We start from the raw sequence: 17,500 nt of genomic DNA, 5'->3' as shown, positions 1-17,500 counted from the left end.
ACACACACACACACACACACACACTCACACACACACACACACACACACACACACACACACACACACACACACACAACCTTAAATGCACAAACATGTGCGGAGGAACAAACCATCAAGAAGACCTCATTCAGTGCTCCCATCTCAAGTCCTTGGAGTGTGCATGTTTGTGTGTGTGTGTGTGTGTGTGTGTGTGTGTGTGTGTGTGGGGGGGGGAGGGGGGGTCCGCACTTTGCCGAGGGGGCTGATTTCACTCGCTGTGCAGACACCCCCCCCCCCCCCCCCCCTCTCCTGCGGCTGTCACTTTGATTGCAGCCACTTTGCAGGACAGTTTGCCTCAACAGGTCTGAGGCCTCTCCCAGCCTGTTGCCCCCCAGTCCAGTTCAACCCCCCTCCCCTTCCTTGTGCCACGATGGGAGAGGGCAACGGGACAGGCCCCCGTGGGAGAAATTACAATGCAGCGCCCGTTCCGTTCATCTCTGGGACGAGCCCAGAATACAGCTGGCAGAGGCCCGCCCGCAAACGCTAATCGCAGCCGACACAGCGCCCGCTCCACTCACTACCCTCTCGGAATGTTGAAGCTCATAAGAGAAAGGGTGGGTGAAGGCGGGGGCAGTGTCTGTTATCACAAGGCGCGTCTGACAAGGTTTTCGTTCTGTGCTGCTACAAAAAAAAGATAAAATGTAAGGTTCCCCCTCTCTCTCCCGAAAAGAAGCCCAAGATGATGAGTACATATGTTGATTTTCAGGCTGTGAGGCTGTTATGTCTACTGTAGCTGTTACCACCGCGGTGCCCTCCTTCCCATCATGCCTTGGGACAGAGTGACAGCAGGGAGGCGTCACGCTACACAGTGCGTTGCAGACGGCCACTGCACCAAGGTACTTACGTTTGTTTCCTTCAGGTCACTGTTCTAACCGTTTCCTCCTCTTTCTTTCTCTCTTTCTTTCTTTGCCCCCTGCTCAACACCGCCCTCCCTTGGTTTTTAACTTCTGCCTGTTTTCATTCGCTCTCCCGTCTTGCTCTTTTTCCACTGACCTTGACCTGTTCACTGCCCAGGGACTGGTAGACACCAAGAGAGAGAGAGGAGGAGAGGAGAACAGAAACAGAACAGAGAGAAAGGTGAGGGAGGCATGCAGGTGGGTGGCTAGGCAAGCAGACAGCCCCCCCCCCACACACACACACCTTACAGCCCAGAGGCCTTGGCAGCCAATGAGTAATACCCCCCAACCCCCTCCCATTCTCATCCTCATGCCCCCCCACCTGTTCGGAGCCATGGTGCAGTGAGTGGCGCTCAGCGTGCTGTGAACACCAAGCACCGCGGGCCCCGCGGCCGTCCGTCTGGACCTCGGGTTCAAGACCCATGGTGAGGTGTGCCAGAGAGAGAGAGAGAGAGAGAGAGAGAGAGAGAGAGAGAGAGACACACAGGGGTGGGGGAGAGACAATACCGCAATAATGAACAGCAGCGAAAGCTAAAATAATTATACCCATTGGGTAATGCGAGGGCCTGCCCTGTAGTGAGGTGAGGAGGGGCAGGGGGTGTGTTTTCCTTCCAACTCGTCACCGGGGCGGGTATAGCTAACAGGGCCAGTGGGCATATTGTGGTAAACCGGCGGTCCCACAGACCTCCCATTAAAATGCTGAAACACCGGCTGGAGAATATTCCGTTATTGATGACGTGTTTAACAGAGGTGAACTAGCTTTAATATACTTTTTGTTATAACCGTATGCAGGCCTACTGTGTGTGTGTGTGTGTGTGTGTGTTTGTTTGTTATAACCGTATGCAGGCCTACTGTGTGTGTGTGTGTGTGTGTGTGTGTATAGATTCCTACAAGCTTGATTGTCATATTTTCTTATTTGTGTGTTATTATGCTACATTAGTTCTTAATGTAGAAGACTCATCTGAATAATAACATCAATAACCTAGGGGCTGATCCTATAATGTTTTTAATTTTACCCCACAAAGTCATGAATAAACAATGCAACACAGTGTGTCTGCTTAGGTCATGTAACCCACTAAAATACTTGTGTTGACAGTTTGTTTGTCACCACCAAGCATGCAAGAAGATCCTCCCATATTCTTCTGATAAACAAGACAATTTGTAATGCCAAGTTGTTGATCAATCTCTTAATCTCTATAATAGGCGCCAGTCAAAACTAATGGTCCATACAACAATTAAACTAAACAGTGTGGACAGCATGGGACGTAATTGGTGTCTTATCCCCCCCCCCCCCCAACTCAATATGACAGTCATAAATATTGAGGGCACAAACTTTTCTAGGCACTATGCAACAAAGGATTCCTTCTCTGATTCTAATTGTAAAATAATAACTGTATTTTTGCATTCAGCCATAAGTTTAATGTATTTTCAGCAATTCCAAATTTGCATTTCATAATGCCAAGTTTCTAGAATTTGCTAATCCAGTTTAATTCAGGCCCTTAGTTATAAACACCAGTAAGACTCCCTAATCGGGAGATAAGCGACCGTTGGTCACTTATCTCCACAAATAGGCCAAAAGTTTGTTTTACCAATTATCAAGACATACGGGCAGTTGACAGTTTGCCATGGTTACTCATTGAAGTTGAATCTCCATATATGGAGATAACCTACGCATCACACTAAGTCTGACCTCACCAGCCCATATTTGGGCATGAGCAACTTATGTCTCCATATATGGAGATATGATGACATCACACAGTCCTCAGCCGATGATGTGGCGTGATGTCATACAATACACAAACGAGCCCTACAGTATAAAGGGGCAATTCTTGCCAGGAAAGAAGCATTTCTTCGACTCAGACCTTATCGCCAGCTTATCTCCACAAATAGGCCAAAAGTTTGTTTTACCAATATAAGAGTTGGTTGCTAGGGTAAAAAACATGGTTGCTATGGTAAACAGTTGGTTGCTAAGGTAAAAAAGACATGGTTGCTATGGTAAACAGTTGGTTGCTAGGGTTAAAAAAATGGTTGCTATGGTAAACAGTTGGTTGCTAGGGTAAAAAAACATGGTTGCTATGGTAAACAGTTGGTTGCTAGGGTAAACAGTTGGTTGCTAGGGTAAAACCATGGTTGCTAAGGTGGTTGCTAACGTACACTAACAGACCAGCAACAACAGACTGTTGCCACAGCAACGTACACAAAGGTTCATACTGATGTCAGCAGTGTGATGTCATACTGATGCGGAGATATGAGCAGGGCAAAGGTGTGACGTGTGACGTGACGGACGGCCGGTGGAGGTTTTGATACTAAACTGCGACCTTATGGTCGCAATAAGAATTGCTGCCATCTACTGGAGAGAATATGAGTTATTTTATTGAGTTATATGACTGTATTAGTGGACAATATGTATTGGCATACTATGGCGATATTATATATAGGTTTTTAACATAATTATAATGATTAATATTTCCTTACCTTTCGTGGGACGTTTCCTATTGTAAGTCTTTTCATTATGACCTCACATTGCTTACAAATGTATTGGTTTTTCCAACCCACACTGTTTTTCAGTGTGATTAAAAAAATACAAAATAAAAACTTTATGGAGCTTTGTTTGAATTTATATTTCATAACATAGCTTCATGCTTTTGTTAGAATGAACAGTAACACTTTATTTGAAGGTGTGTGCACAAGCTGACACTGTCATAACCAGTAACCACCATATGACCCTGTGAATATGAAGGAAGCTTTATGAATGTTTATGATTTTTGTGTGTCATTTGATCAATGATGTCACTTTCAATGCAAAGTTGACATTGTTTGGGATGTCCTTGTTATGGCAACTTCACATTACACAAGATGTTAAAAACATATGACTTAGCGCGGGCCTATTTTTCTGTGCTGTTTTATTCTTGGACTACCAAGATGAAATTAACTCAGGTGACCATGGTTAAGGGGAGTCCACTCAAATGCATCATTCTTGACCTTGGAACATTGTGTAATGGATACTCAACTCAGACTTGAGAAGTAGGTAGACGTAGACTACCATCGTGATTCAACTAGAACCAACACATGGTGTTGTGAAGAATCAAGAAGGGTTTATTTCTCAGCTGCTCATAGAAGTACAAGCAGAGAAATGTTAGTGGGACATGTTCCACAGAAACTGTGCTATAATACAACAATACAATATAATAAGTTAATGATGATGATTAAAGTAATGATACTGGAGGAGACCAAAATAAATTGTAAAGATAAGTAAAGGTAAAATGGAACACATATCACTTCAAATGAAATCTTATTAATAAACATTGGCAAAGCATGTAAAATATGCGTCTTCAGCATTGCTGCTGCAATTTGTCCACAATGTGACTATAGGGTTTTGTGCCAGGACTGTTTCACCACACTGCAGAGCAACACTGACATCTACAGTCATAAAACTTGGTTGATTCAATATTTAGATATTTGATGATCCTTTTTTCGGACAAGCCCTTCCTATATCCCATTGAACTTAAAACGAAATCTTTCCATGTTAGACTCATTGGAAGTTGTTATCATGCATGACTGATATTGTCCTTCCAATGTGTGAAGGGACCGTTTTTAGTTGCTGTTGTTTTTTTTTTTTTTTTTTTTCAATAACCTTTTTAAGTAAAGGTAGGCCTACCAAAAGAAAGTAAAAAATCTATTGAAACAAGTAATTGAAAACTCAGGCATTAGAACAGGACAATATATTTTATTGTATTTGTTTTTATCTTTGAAAGTATAAATCGGGGGTAGGCAACCTTACTTTCTATCAAATGTTTGACTTAAAGGGGGAAAACTATGTCATTAATATACCTTAGAGGTGTAGTGTGGAAATAAAATAAAAGTTCTGTGTTGCCTAGAACTGGAGGATTGAGTTTGGGGTTTGTATTGTAAATCACACGAGATGACATCACACCGGTGTGATTTACAATACAAACTTTTTTTTCTATTTCCACACAACTCCTCTAAGGTATATTAATGACATAGTTCAAAATTGAAAATGGATGGTTTTCCCCTTTATTTAAAATTATCAATACTGCAATGCAGAAATACTATACAAGTAGCCTACAAGTCCTGTATTAAAAATTTAATTGAGTAAAAGTATAAACGTTTTTGGTCAAAAGTAAAAGTAGGCATTGTGCAGAATGTTCCATTTCTCAAGTTCAAAATGTATACAAATCTTTTGAAAATAGCCGAAATATCTATAGGGCTTAAGTGGTTAGTGTGTTTTGTAATAGTAATAAAAATCTACAATGTAGCTAGTAACTAAAAATGTCAAACAATTGTAGTGGAGTAAAAGTACAATATTTGCCTCTGACATAGTTGAGAGAAGTATTAAGTACTGGAAACTAAACTGGAAATACCCCAATAAAGTAAAAGTAGGTCTACCTCAACATTGTACTGAAGTAAATTTACTTAGTAATTACTTTACACCACTGGCTGTAATCCAAACCCAACCAAATGAAACCCCCCCCTGTTTCTATGATAGTCTTGGTTTATTCCACAACGTCACACCCGGAAGTAGTAGTAAATATTGACATTTTTTCAGTCAGGTGATTCCATCCTCCTGACAGCTATTACAAGTGTCATTCGTTCTGTTATACAATACGAATTCTACGACGTTTATGATATTTATGGCATTTTCGCTCCTCTGTGTGCATGTTAAACTTGAGTAATCAAAGAATCCAGATATTTTAACGTGCTGGCTGACTGTCTAGCTAGCTACTTAGCTTGAGCTAAACTGCTCAAGCTACGATAAAGGAGATCATGGACAAGATCGCCAAAGGTGGGTGAAATCCTCCTCTCCTCTCCTCTCCTCTCCTCTCCTCTCCTCTGGTATTTTCTTTAATCTTCTTCTTTACACTGTCACCATGTAGCCTACCTGACAAAATACTTACAAAACGTCAAGGATGATCCCAAGTAGGGGTCCTCCCTATGTTCCCCAGGTTCTATGTCCCCCCCCCACCCACCCCACCCACCCCACCCACAAAAAAAGGTTCCATGTTCCCCAGGTTCTATGTTCCTCACCCACCCTGCACCAAAAAAGGTTCTATGTTCCCCGCCTAACCAAAAAAGCATCTATGTTCCCCACCCCAAAAAAGGTAGGTCTATACGTTCCCAACTCAAATGCAGGAAGAACATGTGGGCAATTCTCTCAGGAAAGCCTGGTGAGGCGAGGTTAGTGGGCAATCCTAATTTAGGTGCCTACTCGTCCAGTTGTCCAGGTACCCATAGTGCCCAGATGTCTCCACCCCTAAGTGCCTACTTTTCCAGGTGCCCACTCGTCCAAATGACCCCCAGATGTCCAGGTGCCCACTCGTCCAGATGCCCAGTCATAACACAAATATGGTGCCCAGATGTCCCTAGTTCCCCCCTGAAACCACTATACTATTCGTAATTTCTCCCCATTATGTTCCGTTGTGTGTTTAGAGTTATGTTTCCTGCATTTTTGGATGAGTGGGGAACATAGAACCTTTATTTAGTTGAGTGGGGAACACAGAACCTTTTTTTTATGGGGGTAAGTGGGGAGGGAACATAGGTACGGTCCCGTTCTCCTGATATACCTAACACATTTGCTGTAAGAACACTGGTAGTCAATCTATCAATTTGGAATGAGTAACTGGCATATTACATTTATTTTATTTCATCATTATATTATTTTATTGTTAAAAAAGATTCTAAGACACCATGTATGTGTGTATATAGCTTGTCTATTGTGTGTCACTGTCACCTATGAAGCACCACATCAGAAAAATTACAAGAAATGGAACAAAAAACATGAAAATATAAAGTAAAGAAAAATGCTGCAGCCAAAAAGGTCTCTATTTGGAAGGATGAAAACGACCAAACAGCACTATTTTGTATTGACAGGGAAGGTCCCGGATCCAGTCAGATAGGTGCCAGATCCAATCAAAGAGGTGAACTTTGTTGTTCCCCCTCAAATTAAACTCTGTACCTAACATGTGGAACGCCCTACCGAAAGCCATAAAGGAGTGTAGTGTAGTGTAACTTCCTTCAAAAAACGGTCTCAAAAGTCACAGACGGCTGCTACTTGAATCTGGTAATAGACAAAGCCTACTCACCTCCACCTTTCCACTGTAAATAGATTTGATTTATTTTCTTCAAATTTATTTTTCTGTTTTGCGACATTTTCTTTTCCTTTTTTCTTTTGATGATATCATCTGCATAGTAATGTGTTCTATCTGTCTGTCATTCAATGTTATATGAGATACAAAAAGGTTTCCTATGTAAATAAGCCAAAAGGCTTTCTTGGATCTCCTTTTAGTTGACCTTGTACCAGTGAACTGTACTGTCATGAAACTGTACCTTTTCCTATGCAAACCTCTAATAAAGTCTTCAATCAATCAATCAATCAATACATTCCTATTCCATAGATGTAGGAGACATTCAGTCAAGGCTGGTGGACCACAGACCCATCACCCAAGGAGAGATCCGCTACTTTGTGAGGGAGTTTGAGGTAAAAACCATGTTGAGCATTGAGTCACAGATGCACTCAGAGATGGAGAACACCCACAACACTGACACATGTGCTCTATTATTGAGATGTCTCTGTAATAGGGATGGGACGATAATCGTTATTATCGTTTATCGTGATAAAAAAAGAACTCACGATAATAGTATCGTGGAAATTGTCAAACATCACGCACTGGGATTTGCCACAGCTGGATATCTGGTTTTCTGGTACCATCTAAACCCTCTACGATTGGTAAAACAGACCTGGAAATAGCATACTTGATACAGTCTTTTTCCCCCCACTCTCTACCAAATCTCTTAGCTGATCTCTATTATGATTATCGTAAATCGCAATTTCTTTGGTCAAGCGCCTGTCCCAGGGGTCATCAATATGTCCGTACCGTACACGGACAAATGTGTCCATGGCAAATACTTGGCCTTTTCCCTGGCAATTTTTTAGATTTTCACCAGCATAATGTACTTATTCTGATCACAAGACGCATACTACTGAATCTCAAGTCTCCAGGTTTTCTTCACAATATGTATAACAATGATTTACTACAACACTATTGTATGGATGGCACATTAGTGCTAGCGGTTCTTTCTCAAACATTTGTAACTTTTGAGAGAGCAAAAATGTGTTTTGAGTTTCTAAAAAAACATTTGTTCGTGGCAAAAATTGTTTTTTTACAAAGTTGTCCTCCACATGTCACCATGGCGATGACCCCTGGCCTCTCTAATCTGTGTTGGTGTCACTGTTTCCTGTAATGAAGGAGAGGAAAAAAGAACAATGCTGTGTTAACTTCTATCACAGCAACACTGTTTATATAGATTAAAGCATCTATACAGCACCTTTCTCCGAAGTGCTTTAAAATTAATGTGTATTACATTCCCCCATTCACACGTACATTAACACCAACCAGCAGAGGAAGCCATGCAAGGCACCAATCTGCTCATGAGGAGCAGTTAGAGGTTCTTGCTCAAGGACACATTGACTGTAACCTGGGGGAGCTGGGGATCAAACCGGGAACCTTCCGCTCTACCTCCGGGTCAGGGCGACACGCCCCTGACTGTCACATGATGGCCTACATGTGGTGGCGTCAGTGGCTCATGTAGGGGTAGAGTGGCTGCTTGGCAACCGGAATGTTCCCTGTTCGATCCCGGGCTCCTCCAGAGTTAGTGTCCTTGAGCAGGACACTGAACCCCTAATTGCTCCCAATGAGCAGTTGGTGCCTTGCATGGTTTCCTCCACCGTTGGTGTATGAATGTGTGTGTGAATGGGTGAATGTATTGTAATGCACAATCTCTGTGAAGCGCAATGGATAAATGGCTCTATATAAATGCACCATTTACCATGTGATATTTGATATGACCTAGCAGAATGTTTGTGTGATACGTTCATACATTTGTGTTTTTATAGATTGTCAATAAATAACTGAGTATAATTGACCTAATTCAGCTGTACGATACCAACAAAAACGTCGGTTTAAAATGTACATGAGAGAATGAACTGATGTCCTTTTTTTTGGGTTGTTCTAAAGGAGAAGAGAGGCCACAGGGAGAGCAGACTTCTGGAGAACCTCCAGAAGATGGTGGTGGAAACAAATGAAAACGCTCTGCCCAAATGTACAGAGGGCATGCATGAGTACCTGTGTGATGTCATAACGCGCTGTAAGTCCCCCGCTCACCCTCACACTCACTAGGGGCTCGTCTGGTTTGTCTACTCAGACAGTTAAAACAAACAATCAATCAGAGGCGTCATTTCAAAAAGATGTAGGGGGTGGCAAAACATAAGTTACCACTTAACTCATTTCCTGCTATCCCCGTCGAAACCGGAGATTTCCCGCTGTACCGTGCTGCCATGCCCGTAGATCCCGGAAATGTAATTAGCTTTAATCATTATGAAACAATTAAAAGTATGATCGCTGTATATAGCCGATTCAGACTCTTTAGGCCCGCCTCCTAACTGTATCCGGCCGTATTTCTGGTTTTGAGAGGATCTAGGTTTCCGTATCCTGTCTAAGGCCCAATCGTAGCTCCGGTCCCATAGGTTTCCATTGTAAACAAGGAAGCTGCTTGCACGGCTATAACATGGTCTTTTTTCACGCGGATTTTTTTATTTGGAAGCTGTTTGATTCTTTTACCCGCCTGGCATATGATCTGCGCACATATCGTCTCGTCTGCTATGTGCGCGACTCGCAGGAACATAGCGCACAGCTCGGCGTTTTACATGAGTTCTTCTGTAAACAGCGGATATTTCTTTTTCCAATGGGATTGTTTTTTTCGAAAGCTGCGGTCCGGTCTGCAACACTGGTACATGTTGCATGCACAGATCGTGCGCGATGCGTGCCCACGTTAAAAGGTAAGGACAATTTGGCAGTTGCTGAGTTCAGGCTATGTTTAAAATGGCAGAGAAAAAGTTAACACAAAATAGTGAAAACAGTGGATCTACAAGCTCTCAACACGTCGCCAATTATATCACCTGTCACATGTAGATCGATGTCAAACAAACAAAGGAATAGATGAGGAGCGCACTCCAGCAGTGAGGAGGTGCTGACCACGGGGGATACAAAATGTAGAAAAGAACAGGAGGTCGCACAACTCGCAGCCACGATGTCTAAGTCTTCATCAGGGTATTAAGGGTAGATAACCTGATGAAGACTTAATGTCAAAACATTGGTCATTTATTAATAAAATACGTTTATTGCATTGTGGCTGCGAGTTGTGCGACCTCCTGTGCTTTTCTAACACATGTAGATGGATGGACATCGATTGTGATGAAATCAGATTAATCTGCTAAAACAATTCAGAGTTTGGGGACAATATGCATAAAAATATAAATACTAACGCCTCAGGGCGACAAGCACCATGTCTCGGCCTCCTGGCTAGTGATGTATATCGGACCAGTTACCCATATGACCCCTGGTACCCATATATGGAGATCTACGGTATGTACTGTATATGGAGATATGCTGTGAGAGCCCAAACAAGCTTACTCAGTTATTCGAATGGTATATGACATCTGACATCACACCTTTTATGCCCATACATGGAGATCCCTGTCTGTAGAACCAGCAACACAGATATGGGCTGTCTTGGCCATATATGGATTCTGTTAGTGTGGTATGTGGCCAACGTGGCCTCCATATATGGACATTCCAATATGAAGTCCTGTTAGATATGGGCTTAATATTGATGACATCAGGGCACTCCATATATGGGCATAAAAGGGATTCTGTTAGTGTGACATGACATCACAGTGCAGCCAGCCAGAGGGTGATGTCAGAGCGGAAGTATGAGTGGTCCCCCTGACATTACAGTGATGTCAGAGCATGATGTCAGAGCGACAAACCCATAGACCGTAAAAAAGTGTACACGTCCGGACGGACGGACTTATACGAACAAGCTGTGACGGTTCTGATTGTAAACTTCGACCTACGGTCACAATGAACACGAGGGGGTGGTCATTGCCATCCTCTGATGACCCAAATGACACCCCTGCTGGGCCCTGCAATCAATGTCAGAAAGGTGCAGTTCTTTGGAATGGCGAGCTTACAATTTTATTATACCAAGCAGTCAGTTTGAGACTGAGGACAAAGAGAGAGAAATGCAATGACGTCATTCAATGACAGTGATATATTGATCGAATAAGGCATTGAATAACATGCCGTTTAAGATTATGTTTTACTTATTGAGTTCCCTGGCATTGAATTGCTTTGTAACATGGAAGGAATGTGATTCACCCAAACATGGCTCTTGTAAAGATATTCTGGCTGCTAGTAAAAGCTGTCTTGTGTCATTATTTTGTCTGGTTGTTAATTTGCTCACACAGTGGAGGCTGCAAATCACATGGCACAGAGAGTCCAGCAGAGGGAGCTAGATGCACACCAGGTAACATAACTGGCACCATAGGGAAATGACTTACATTTATAGTAGCTTAATGCAGTGGTTCTCAACCTGTGGGTCAGGACCCCCAGGGGGGTCCCCAAATTAATTTGGGGGGTCCCCAGATGATTAGTTTAATGTGCAACATTGTTTTCTCCCTCAACGGTAAACTAACCAACATAAAGTTTAAGTGTATAGAGAGGGTATCTGCACATTTCTAAAGTGATAATTTACTTTTTAATATGTCTAAAATGACAAATTAAACATTGGCCAAATTGTCAAACATTAGAGAGTGCTCGTCAGGGTGGGGGGAGGGGGGGGGGGTCCCCTGTTCAACTGTGATTATTTTGGTGGTCGTGGCCGGAAAAGGTTGAGAACCACTGGCTTAATGCACCTGTAATGCAAATGCAATCCATATTGTAAAAATCATTAGAATGATAATTGCAGCTTTGTTGCATAGAAAATAATCCGGTTACAGTATATGATACTGCTGATGAAATGTATTCAGACAGACACATACCGTATACGTATATGTACAAACTACACAGAACCTTTCTCACTTGTTTCTGTGACCATCTATGACTGCCAGGATTACTAAACTTGTTTTGACTTTCATGAGTCAAATCAGCTATTTTCACAATTGTAACTGTTCGCCTGTCATGACATGCCCAAAATATGGATCGATTCTCAATAGATTATTTTATTAAATTATCCCCCAAATTAATGTGGTAATCAATTACCTGTAAATTGACTAGCTTGTTTAATTTTTGCGACCCTAAAGTGAACATCAATAAAACATGACTATATTATTCAGGGGGGAAACGGGGGAAAAAAAATGTATGTACTTCTCTTAAAATAAATGTATCATTCCTGGTGCTAAGGTATGGCAACATGACTGGTGTCTTTGCGCGCGTGCAAGACACCAGTCATGTTGCCATACCTTAGCTTTTTCTGAACTGACGCCTCTGATATTATTTTCTTTTCCACACCTTTGCCACCCAGAGTGCCCAGCTGCAGGTGGGCATGGATCAGTGCAAGGTGGAGTGGGAGGAGTTCCTGAAGGAGCAGCAGAGGCTGAAGGAGGAGGTGGACGAGGAGCACGCCAAGGCGGTGGGCCGCCTCAGCACCCAGTACAGCGAGATGAAGAAAGACCTGGCCAAGCTCTCCCCCTTCTGACCTCCTCAGCACCCAGTACAGCGAGATGAAGAAAGACCTGGCCAAGCTCTCACTCTTCTGACCTCCTCAGCCAGGGGCGTCGCACCAAATCCTGGGCCCTGGGTACAAGGATTCACTGTGGCCCCCCCCATGAATGTTCTTCATAGGGGGAGGAGGGGGTTTAACCCATTTAGACTGGGAACGCATTATTTTGTGCTTTAACTATTGAAAAATAGCAGATATACAAGCTCACAGCGCGGCACCGAGTGCCGCACTGCAAGCTTGGTAGATCTGCTATTTTTGAAAAATCGTGAAAATGTGTGCAATCTTTTTTTTTTAAACCTGTTTCTATGTTCTGCTCAAGCCTTTTCATGTGAAAGACCCCCAAAATGATATGTATTTGGCCACAGACCCCCATCTCAAAATATTCCGTTCCAGGGACCCCCCAGAAGCAAAATTTGAGTTAAAAATTTTCACGACTTTTCAAAAAATAGCAGATCTACAAGGTTACTGCACGGCACTCGGTGGCACGCTGTGAGCTTGTATATCTGCTATTTTTCAATATCTAAAGTATAAAATTATTAAGGCCCCTCCCTCCACCTTGGGCCCTAGTAACTCAGTCCCACTTTTCCCCCCCCTTGTGACGCCCCTGCCCTCAGCACCCAGTACAGCGAGATGAAGAAAGTCCTGGCCAAGCTCTCACCCTTCTGACCTGGTGGACAGGAGTCAGTGTGAAAGGGTTGTAGACTGGCCTAGCCTTAGATCAAGACTCTCATAGTATTTTATGTGTTTTATAGATTTTGATGAAAGTAAAAGTCAGACTCTATTAAAAATACATCTACGATATTCTTCATCTAAGACTGGCCCATTGCAAGTTGTTGTAGTGTTCTCTGTCCTCAACCCTGAGCCATCCGACCCTAGCAAAATGAGCTGGGGTTAAATTAGTTGTAGATGTAAGGCCAAGCTACAAAGCCAAAGTGCAGTTACTATGTTTTTGGATACCGACTTGTATCATGTATCCCCAAAGTTAGCCTTTGTGATTTTGGGGGATAAACAGTTACCTCAAGAACAGATATACAATTAGTGTAACATCACTTTACAGTATATGCCGATATCTGATTTGGCTTATCAGTTGAAACACTTTTAAACCCCAAAAAACCCAAGTTATCACCCTATTGACTTGCAGACAGGAGTCTGTGAAAGAGAATGATTGAGTTGAAGCACTTACATGAACTGTAAGTGTGTGTATTTGTCCCTCGCCCATGATACCGTGTGTGTGTGTGTGTGTGTGTGTGTGTGTGTGTGTGTGTGTGTGTGTGTGTGTGTGTGTGTGTGTGTGTGTGTGTGTGTGTGTGTGTGTGTGTGTGTGTGTGTGTGTGTGTGTGTGTGTGTGTGTGTGTGTGTGTGTGTGTGTGTGTGTGTGTGTGTGTGTGTGGGTGGCAGCTCGTTTGCGCCAAGTGCCTGCTCTGCATGGGTGAAATGAGGCTGTTTGCCTTTGATTGATGCCGTACTCAGTGTTTGGCACTCTGACACTGTAAAACCCTGGAGCACCATCCCCCGCACCAAAGTCAACATTGTCCAAATCAGAAATACGAACGTGTGATTAACAACGTTAACGTTTTCAACATTTTCACAGCCCATCAAAATCACAATTTCTGTCTTAAAAGCACATGGAATACATACAACACACACAAGAGGTCTGGAAAATGTCACTTAAAAAAAAAAAAGCGGTCAGTTGATTGTTTCTTGGCTGTTATGTATTCACCATTTTGAGATTTCTTTGTATGGAATCCGGCCTGAAGGGTGCCGATGATGAATTTGTATCATCTGTCAGCTGAATAATATGAAAGGAAACTGGAATTTGGCAGCAGGGTGAGATGTTTCGAGCATTGAAAGCGAGAGCGTTAAATGTTCAAGACTAGGGATGGGACGATACGCGATATTATCGTTTATCGTGATAAAAACTCTCACAATAATCGTATCGTGGAGATTTTATTTATCGTGATATCGTCCTCCGTCATGCACTGGGATCGATTCACCTTTTATTTGCCGAGCTGCATATCTGGTACCACTTAAACCCTCTATAATTGGTAAAAGGTACTTATAATATACTGTACATACTCGATACACTCTTTTTTTCACTATCAAATGTCTTCGCCAAAAAATATCTGATCTACAAGCTCACAACGCGTCACAACGTGACTGCTATTTTTTGGCAAATGTTCCGCCCCAGGATAATGGATTTTGATTATCGTGATAATATCGTAAATCGCGATTTCTTTAGTCACAATAATCGTGATATGAAATGTTCATATCGTCCCATCCCTAGACGTGCCGTTCAGAGCAGGTGTGTTTAAAGTGCGGGTCAAGTGTTGTAGAAACGGCCTCAAACAGAACAGTCTCCAGAGCAGAGTGTCTCTCAGCAGCTCCTCAGTGTTTGGAATGGTCAGTCTCTTACATCAACTTCAAGTAAACCAACTCTGTCTGAAATTGACTGGAGTTCCAAAAAACGGCTTTGCCCGAAGCCAATTCCAAACTGTCACTGGCAGCTATAAGCTTGTGAATTTTAGATTTACATTGCCACCTTGGGTCACAGATTACAAAATGTGCCGTTGCTGAAGTTACGGAAAAATTGCTGGAATCAGCGGATGCTTTTTTTCCTGTTTAGACAGATGAGGTATATCACTTCTGTCACGTTGTGTCACGCAAGGTTTGATTTGGGATGACGGTGTGAAAGAACGCTGTGTCAGACTCGTCATGTATTGGACCACAGTGGAACTTAACTTTTTAACTTTTTTTTCCCTCACCCATGAAAGCAAATGGAAGTTTGAAGTACAATAATCTCCCTGCCTTGCAGTGTTTCTACAAGCTGTATTGTACATGTATGTACAGTACAGCTTCTATAGACAGAGGATATGATGTCACATGTATGTGACAAAACACCTTTAAACCATGACCCCTTCTAATGCCAGGGCTCCACTGCAGCCATCGGGCGTCACGCCGCCGTCAAAAAATTAACCGGGGAGCATTTGGAGGTTGGACGCCGTTACCGAACGCAGCGCAACGTCGGCAATGAAGCACCCTTTATTGCGACCAAAGGTCGCAGTTTAGTATGTGAAACGGCACTTGCTGAAAGTGTACAAGTCTGGACGTGTACACTTTTTTACAGTCTATGGGTTTGGCGCTCTGACATCATGCTCTGGCTTCACTGTGATGTCACACTAAGAGAATTCCTTTTATGCCCATATATTGAGTTCCCTGATGTCATCAATATTAAGCCCATATCTAACAGGACTTCACCCATATATGGAGGCCACATCGGCCAAGTACCACACTAACAGAATCTGTATATGCCAAGACAGCCCATATCCGTATGGCTATTTCTACAGACAGGGATCTCCATGTATGGGCATAAAATGGTATGATGTCAGAGTAAGCATGTTTGGGCTCTCACATCATATCTCCATATACAGTACATGGATCTCCATATATGGATAACTGGTCCGATATACATCACTGGCCAGATGGCCAAGACATGGCGTGACGAGGTCGCCTGTCGCCCTGAGGCGTCTTACTAGTTGATTAAAAAGGGAACGTTCCCTGCGTTGATGACGCGTTGCCCGATGGCTGCGGTGGAGCCCTGGCGTAAGTTAATACCACTGCACACTGTGCACAGTGAACTGAGACAACAAGAATCGTTCCTTTTTCTATTTTTCATAATGTGAACATAATTTTACTGTTGCTTAATGTGTATTCAATGTTATCACCGTGTTCTGTACCACCCCTCTCCTTGCCCCCCTGAGCCCCCCCCCCCCACACACACACACACACACACACACTGAGAACTCCTGAGGTGGATGAGAGACGCGCGGTAGTTTTTCATGGTGTGTTTTGTTTGGAAAAGTGTTTTCACTGGACAATGGCAGGTTATTTGGACAGGTTGATGGATGGTCGGCCTCGCTGGGTACATTCCTGGCATGGCTGAGAGCAGAGTTCATCAGAAACGACGTGACAGGACAAATATTTAGAATAGACCCCCCCCCCCCCCCACACACACACACACACACACAGACACACATGTACACGCGTATGCAGTGGTGGACAGGAATTAAGTACATTTACTTGAGTACTGTTAAGTTTATATACTTGAGTAATTGGATTTGGGGATTTTACTCCACTACAGCATTGTACTTTTGACAGTATTGTACTTTTGACTTTCTACGAAGGGTACCACTTAATTAACCATTCAAACGCTCAAAGCAAGTACTCCAGTATTTCAACTCGGTTACACATTCGACTGAGTTGCTTTCCCTTGTCGTTGAGTAATATTTGACCAATTGTATCTACTTTGACTCAAGTACTGGTGTTGAGTACTTTCTTTGTCCTCCACTACACGCATGCACACACCATCCTCCGAAACACATACAGAGGTACATGCTGTCTTTCTCAAGCAACTCATTGGGATTCTTTTGTTTTGTTTTGTTTTGTTTGTTTTTTTAGATGGGAGTTCAACTCATCAATCCATAGAAGTCAAATAAAGTGACTGTTAAAACAACAAACGCTGAAGTGTACAGTAAGTCTTCTTTTTGGGGGGGAGCATAATTATGTTGAGTTATTTTAATCTTTTTATTCATTCAACCTTTATATAAGATTCTCAGTTCTCAGTCAGATCAGTGAGGGAGACCTTCATCGAGAAAAAGAACAACAAAAAGACAACAATCAGTTAAAAACGGTAAATGTTGCAAGAGGTTCAACAAACCTGGTGCCCCATTACTGATTACTGAAAGCTTTCCCAGCCAGGTCCGATATGGCATGAGGAACCTGAGGGACTAGCCATTCACTATAGCAGTGGTTCTCATATTCTTTTCATGTGAAGGACCCCCAAATTGACACTTATTAGCCTGCGGACCCGCATTTGAAAAAATATGCCAGGGACCCCATTTTACGGTTCTAGCAGTGATTCGGAACCAATTTCTTTTTTTCAAGGACCCCGTTTGACACGCATTAGGCTATGGAGCCCCATGTAATGGCATT

General features: G+C 42.8%; 1 protein-coding gene across 1 annotated transcript; it reads left to right on the top strand.

The window, feature by feature from the left end:
- The first annotated feature begins 5,542 nt into the window (after window positions 1-5,542).
- bloc1s5 (biogenesis of lysosomal organelles complex-1, subunit 5, muted) lies at window positions 5,543-12,558 on the top strand. Its single transcript, XM_080751627.1, has 5 exons — window positions 5,543-5,738; window positions 7,348-7,430; window positions 8,968-9,097; window positions 11,259-11,317; window positions 12,314-12,558. Exons 1-5 carry the CDS (start codon window positions 5,720-5,722, stop codon window positions 12,485-12,487), a joined length of 465 nt encoding a protein of 154 aa, XP_080607753.1. The 5' UTR covers window positions 5,543-5,719; the 3' UTR covers window positions 12,488-12,558.
- Window positions 12,559-17,500: the final 4,942 nt, after the last annotated feature.

This window comes from Nannobrachium achirus, assembly GCF_963921795.1.
Source record: "Nannobrachium achirus genome assembly, chromosome: 21".
NCBI classification, from domain to species: domain Eukaryota; kingdom Metazoa; phylum Chordata; class Actinopteri; order Myctophiformes; family Myctophidae; genus Nannobrachium; species Nannobrachium achirus.
Note: the sequence above shows the minus strand (reverse complement) of the source record. Positions and strands in the feature narration are given on the sequence as shown.

Bases quoted from the DNA above. Each gene is read 5' to 3' on its own strand.
- bloc1s5 (XM_080751627.1), top strand. The intron at 7,431-8,967 runs GTAAAAACCATG...GTTGTTCTAAAG, and splicing joins ACTTTGTGAGGGAGTTTGAG to GAGAAGAGAGGCCACAGGGA. The intron at 9,098-11,258 runs GTAAGTCCCCCG...TTGCTCACACAG, and splicing joins GTGTGATGTCATAACGCGCT to TGGAGGCTGCAAATCACATG.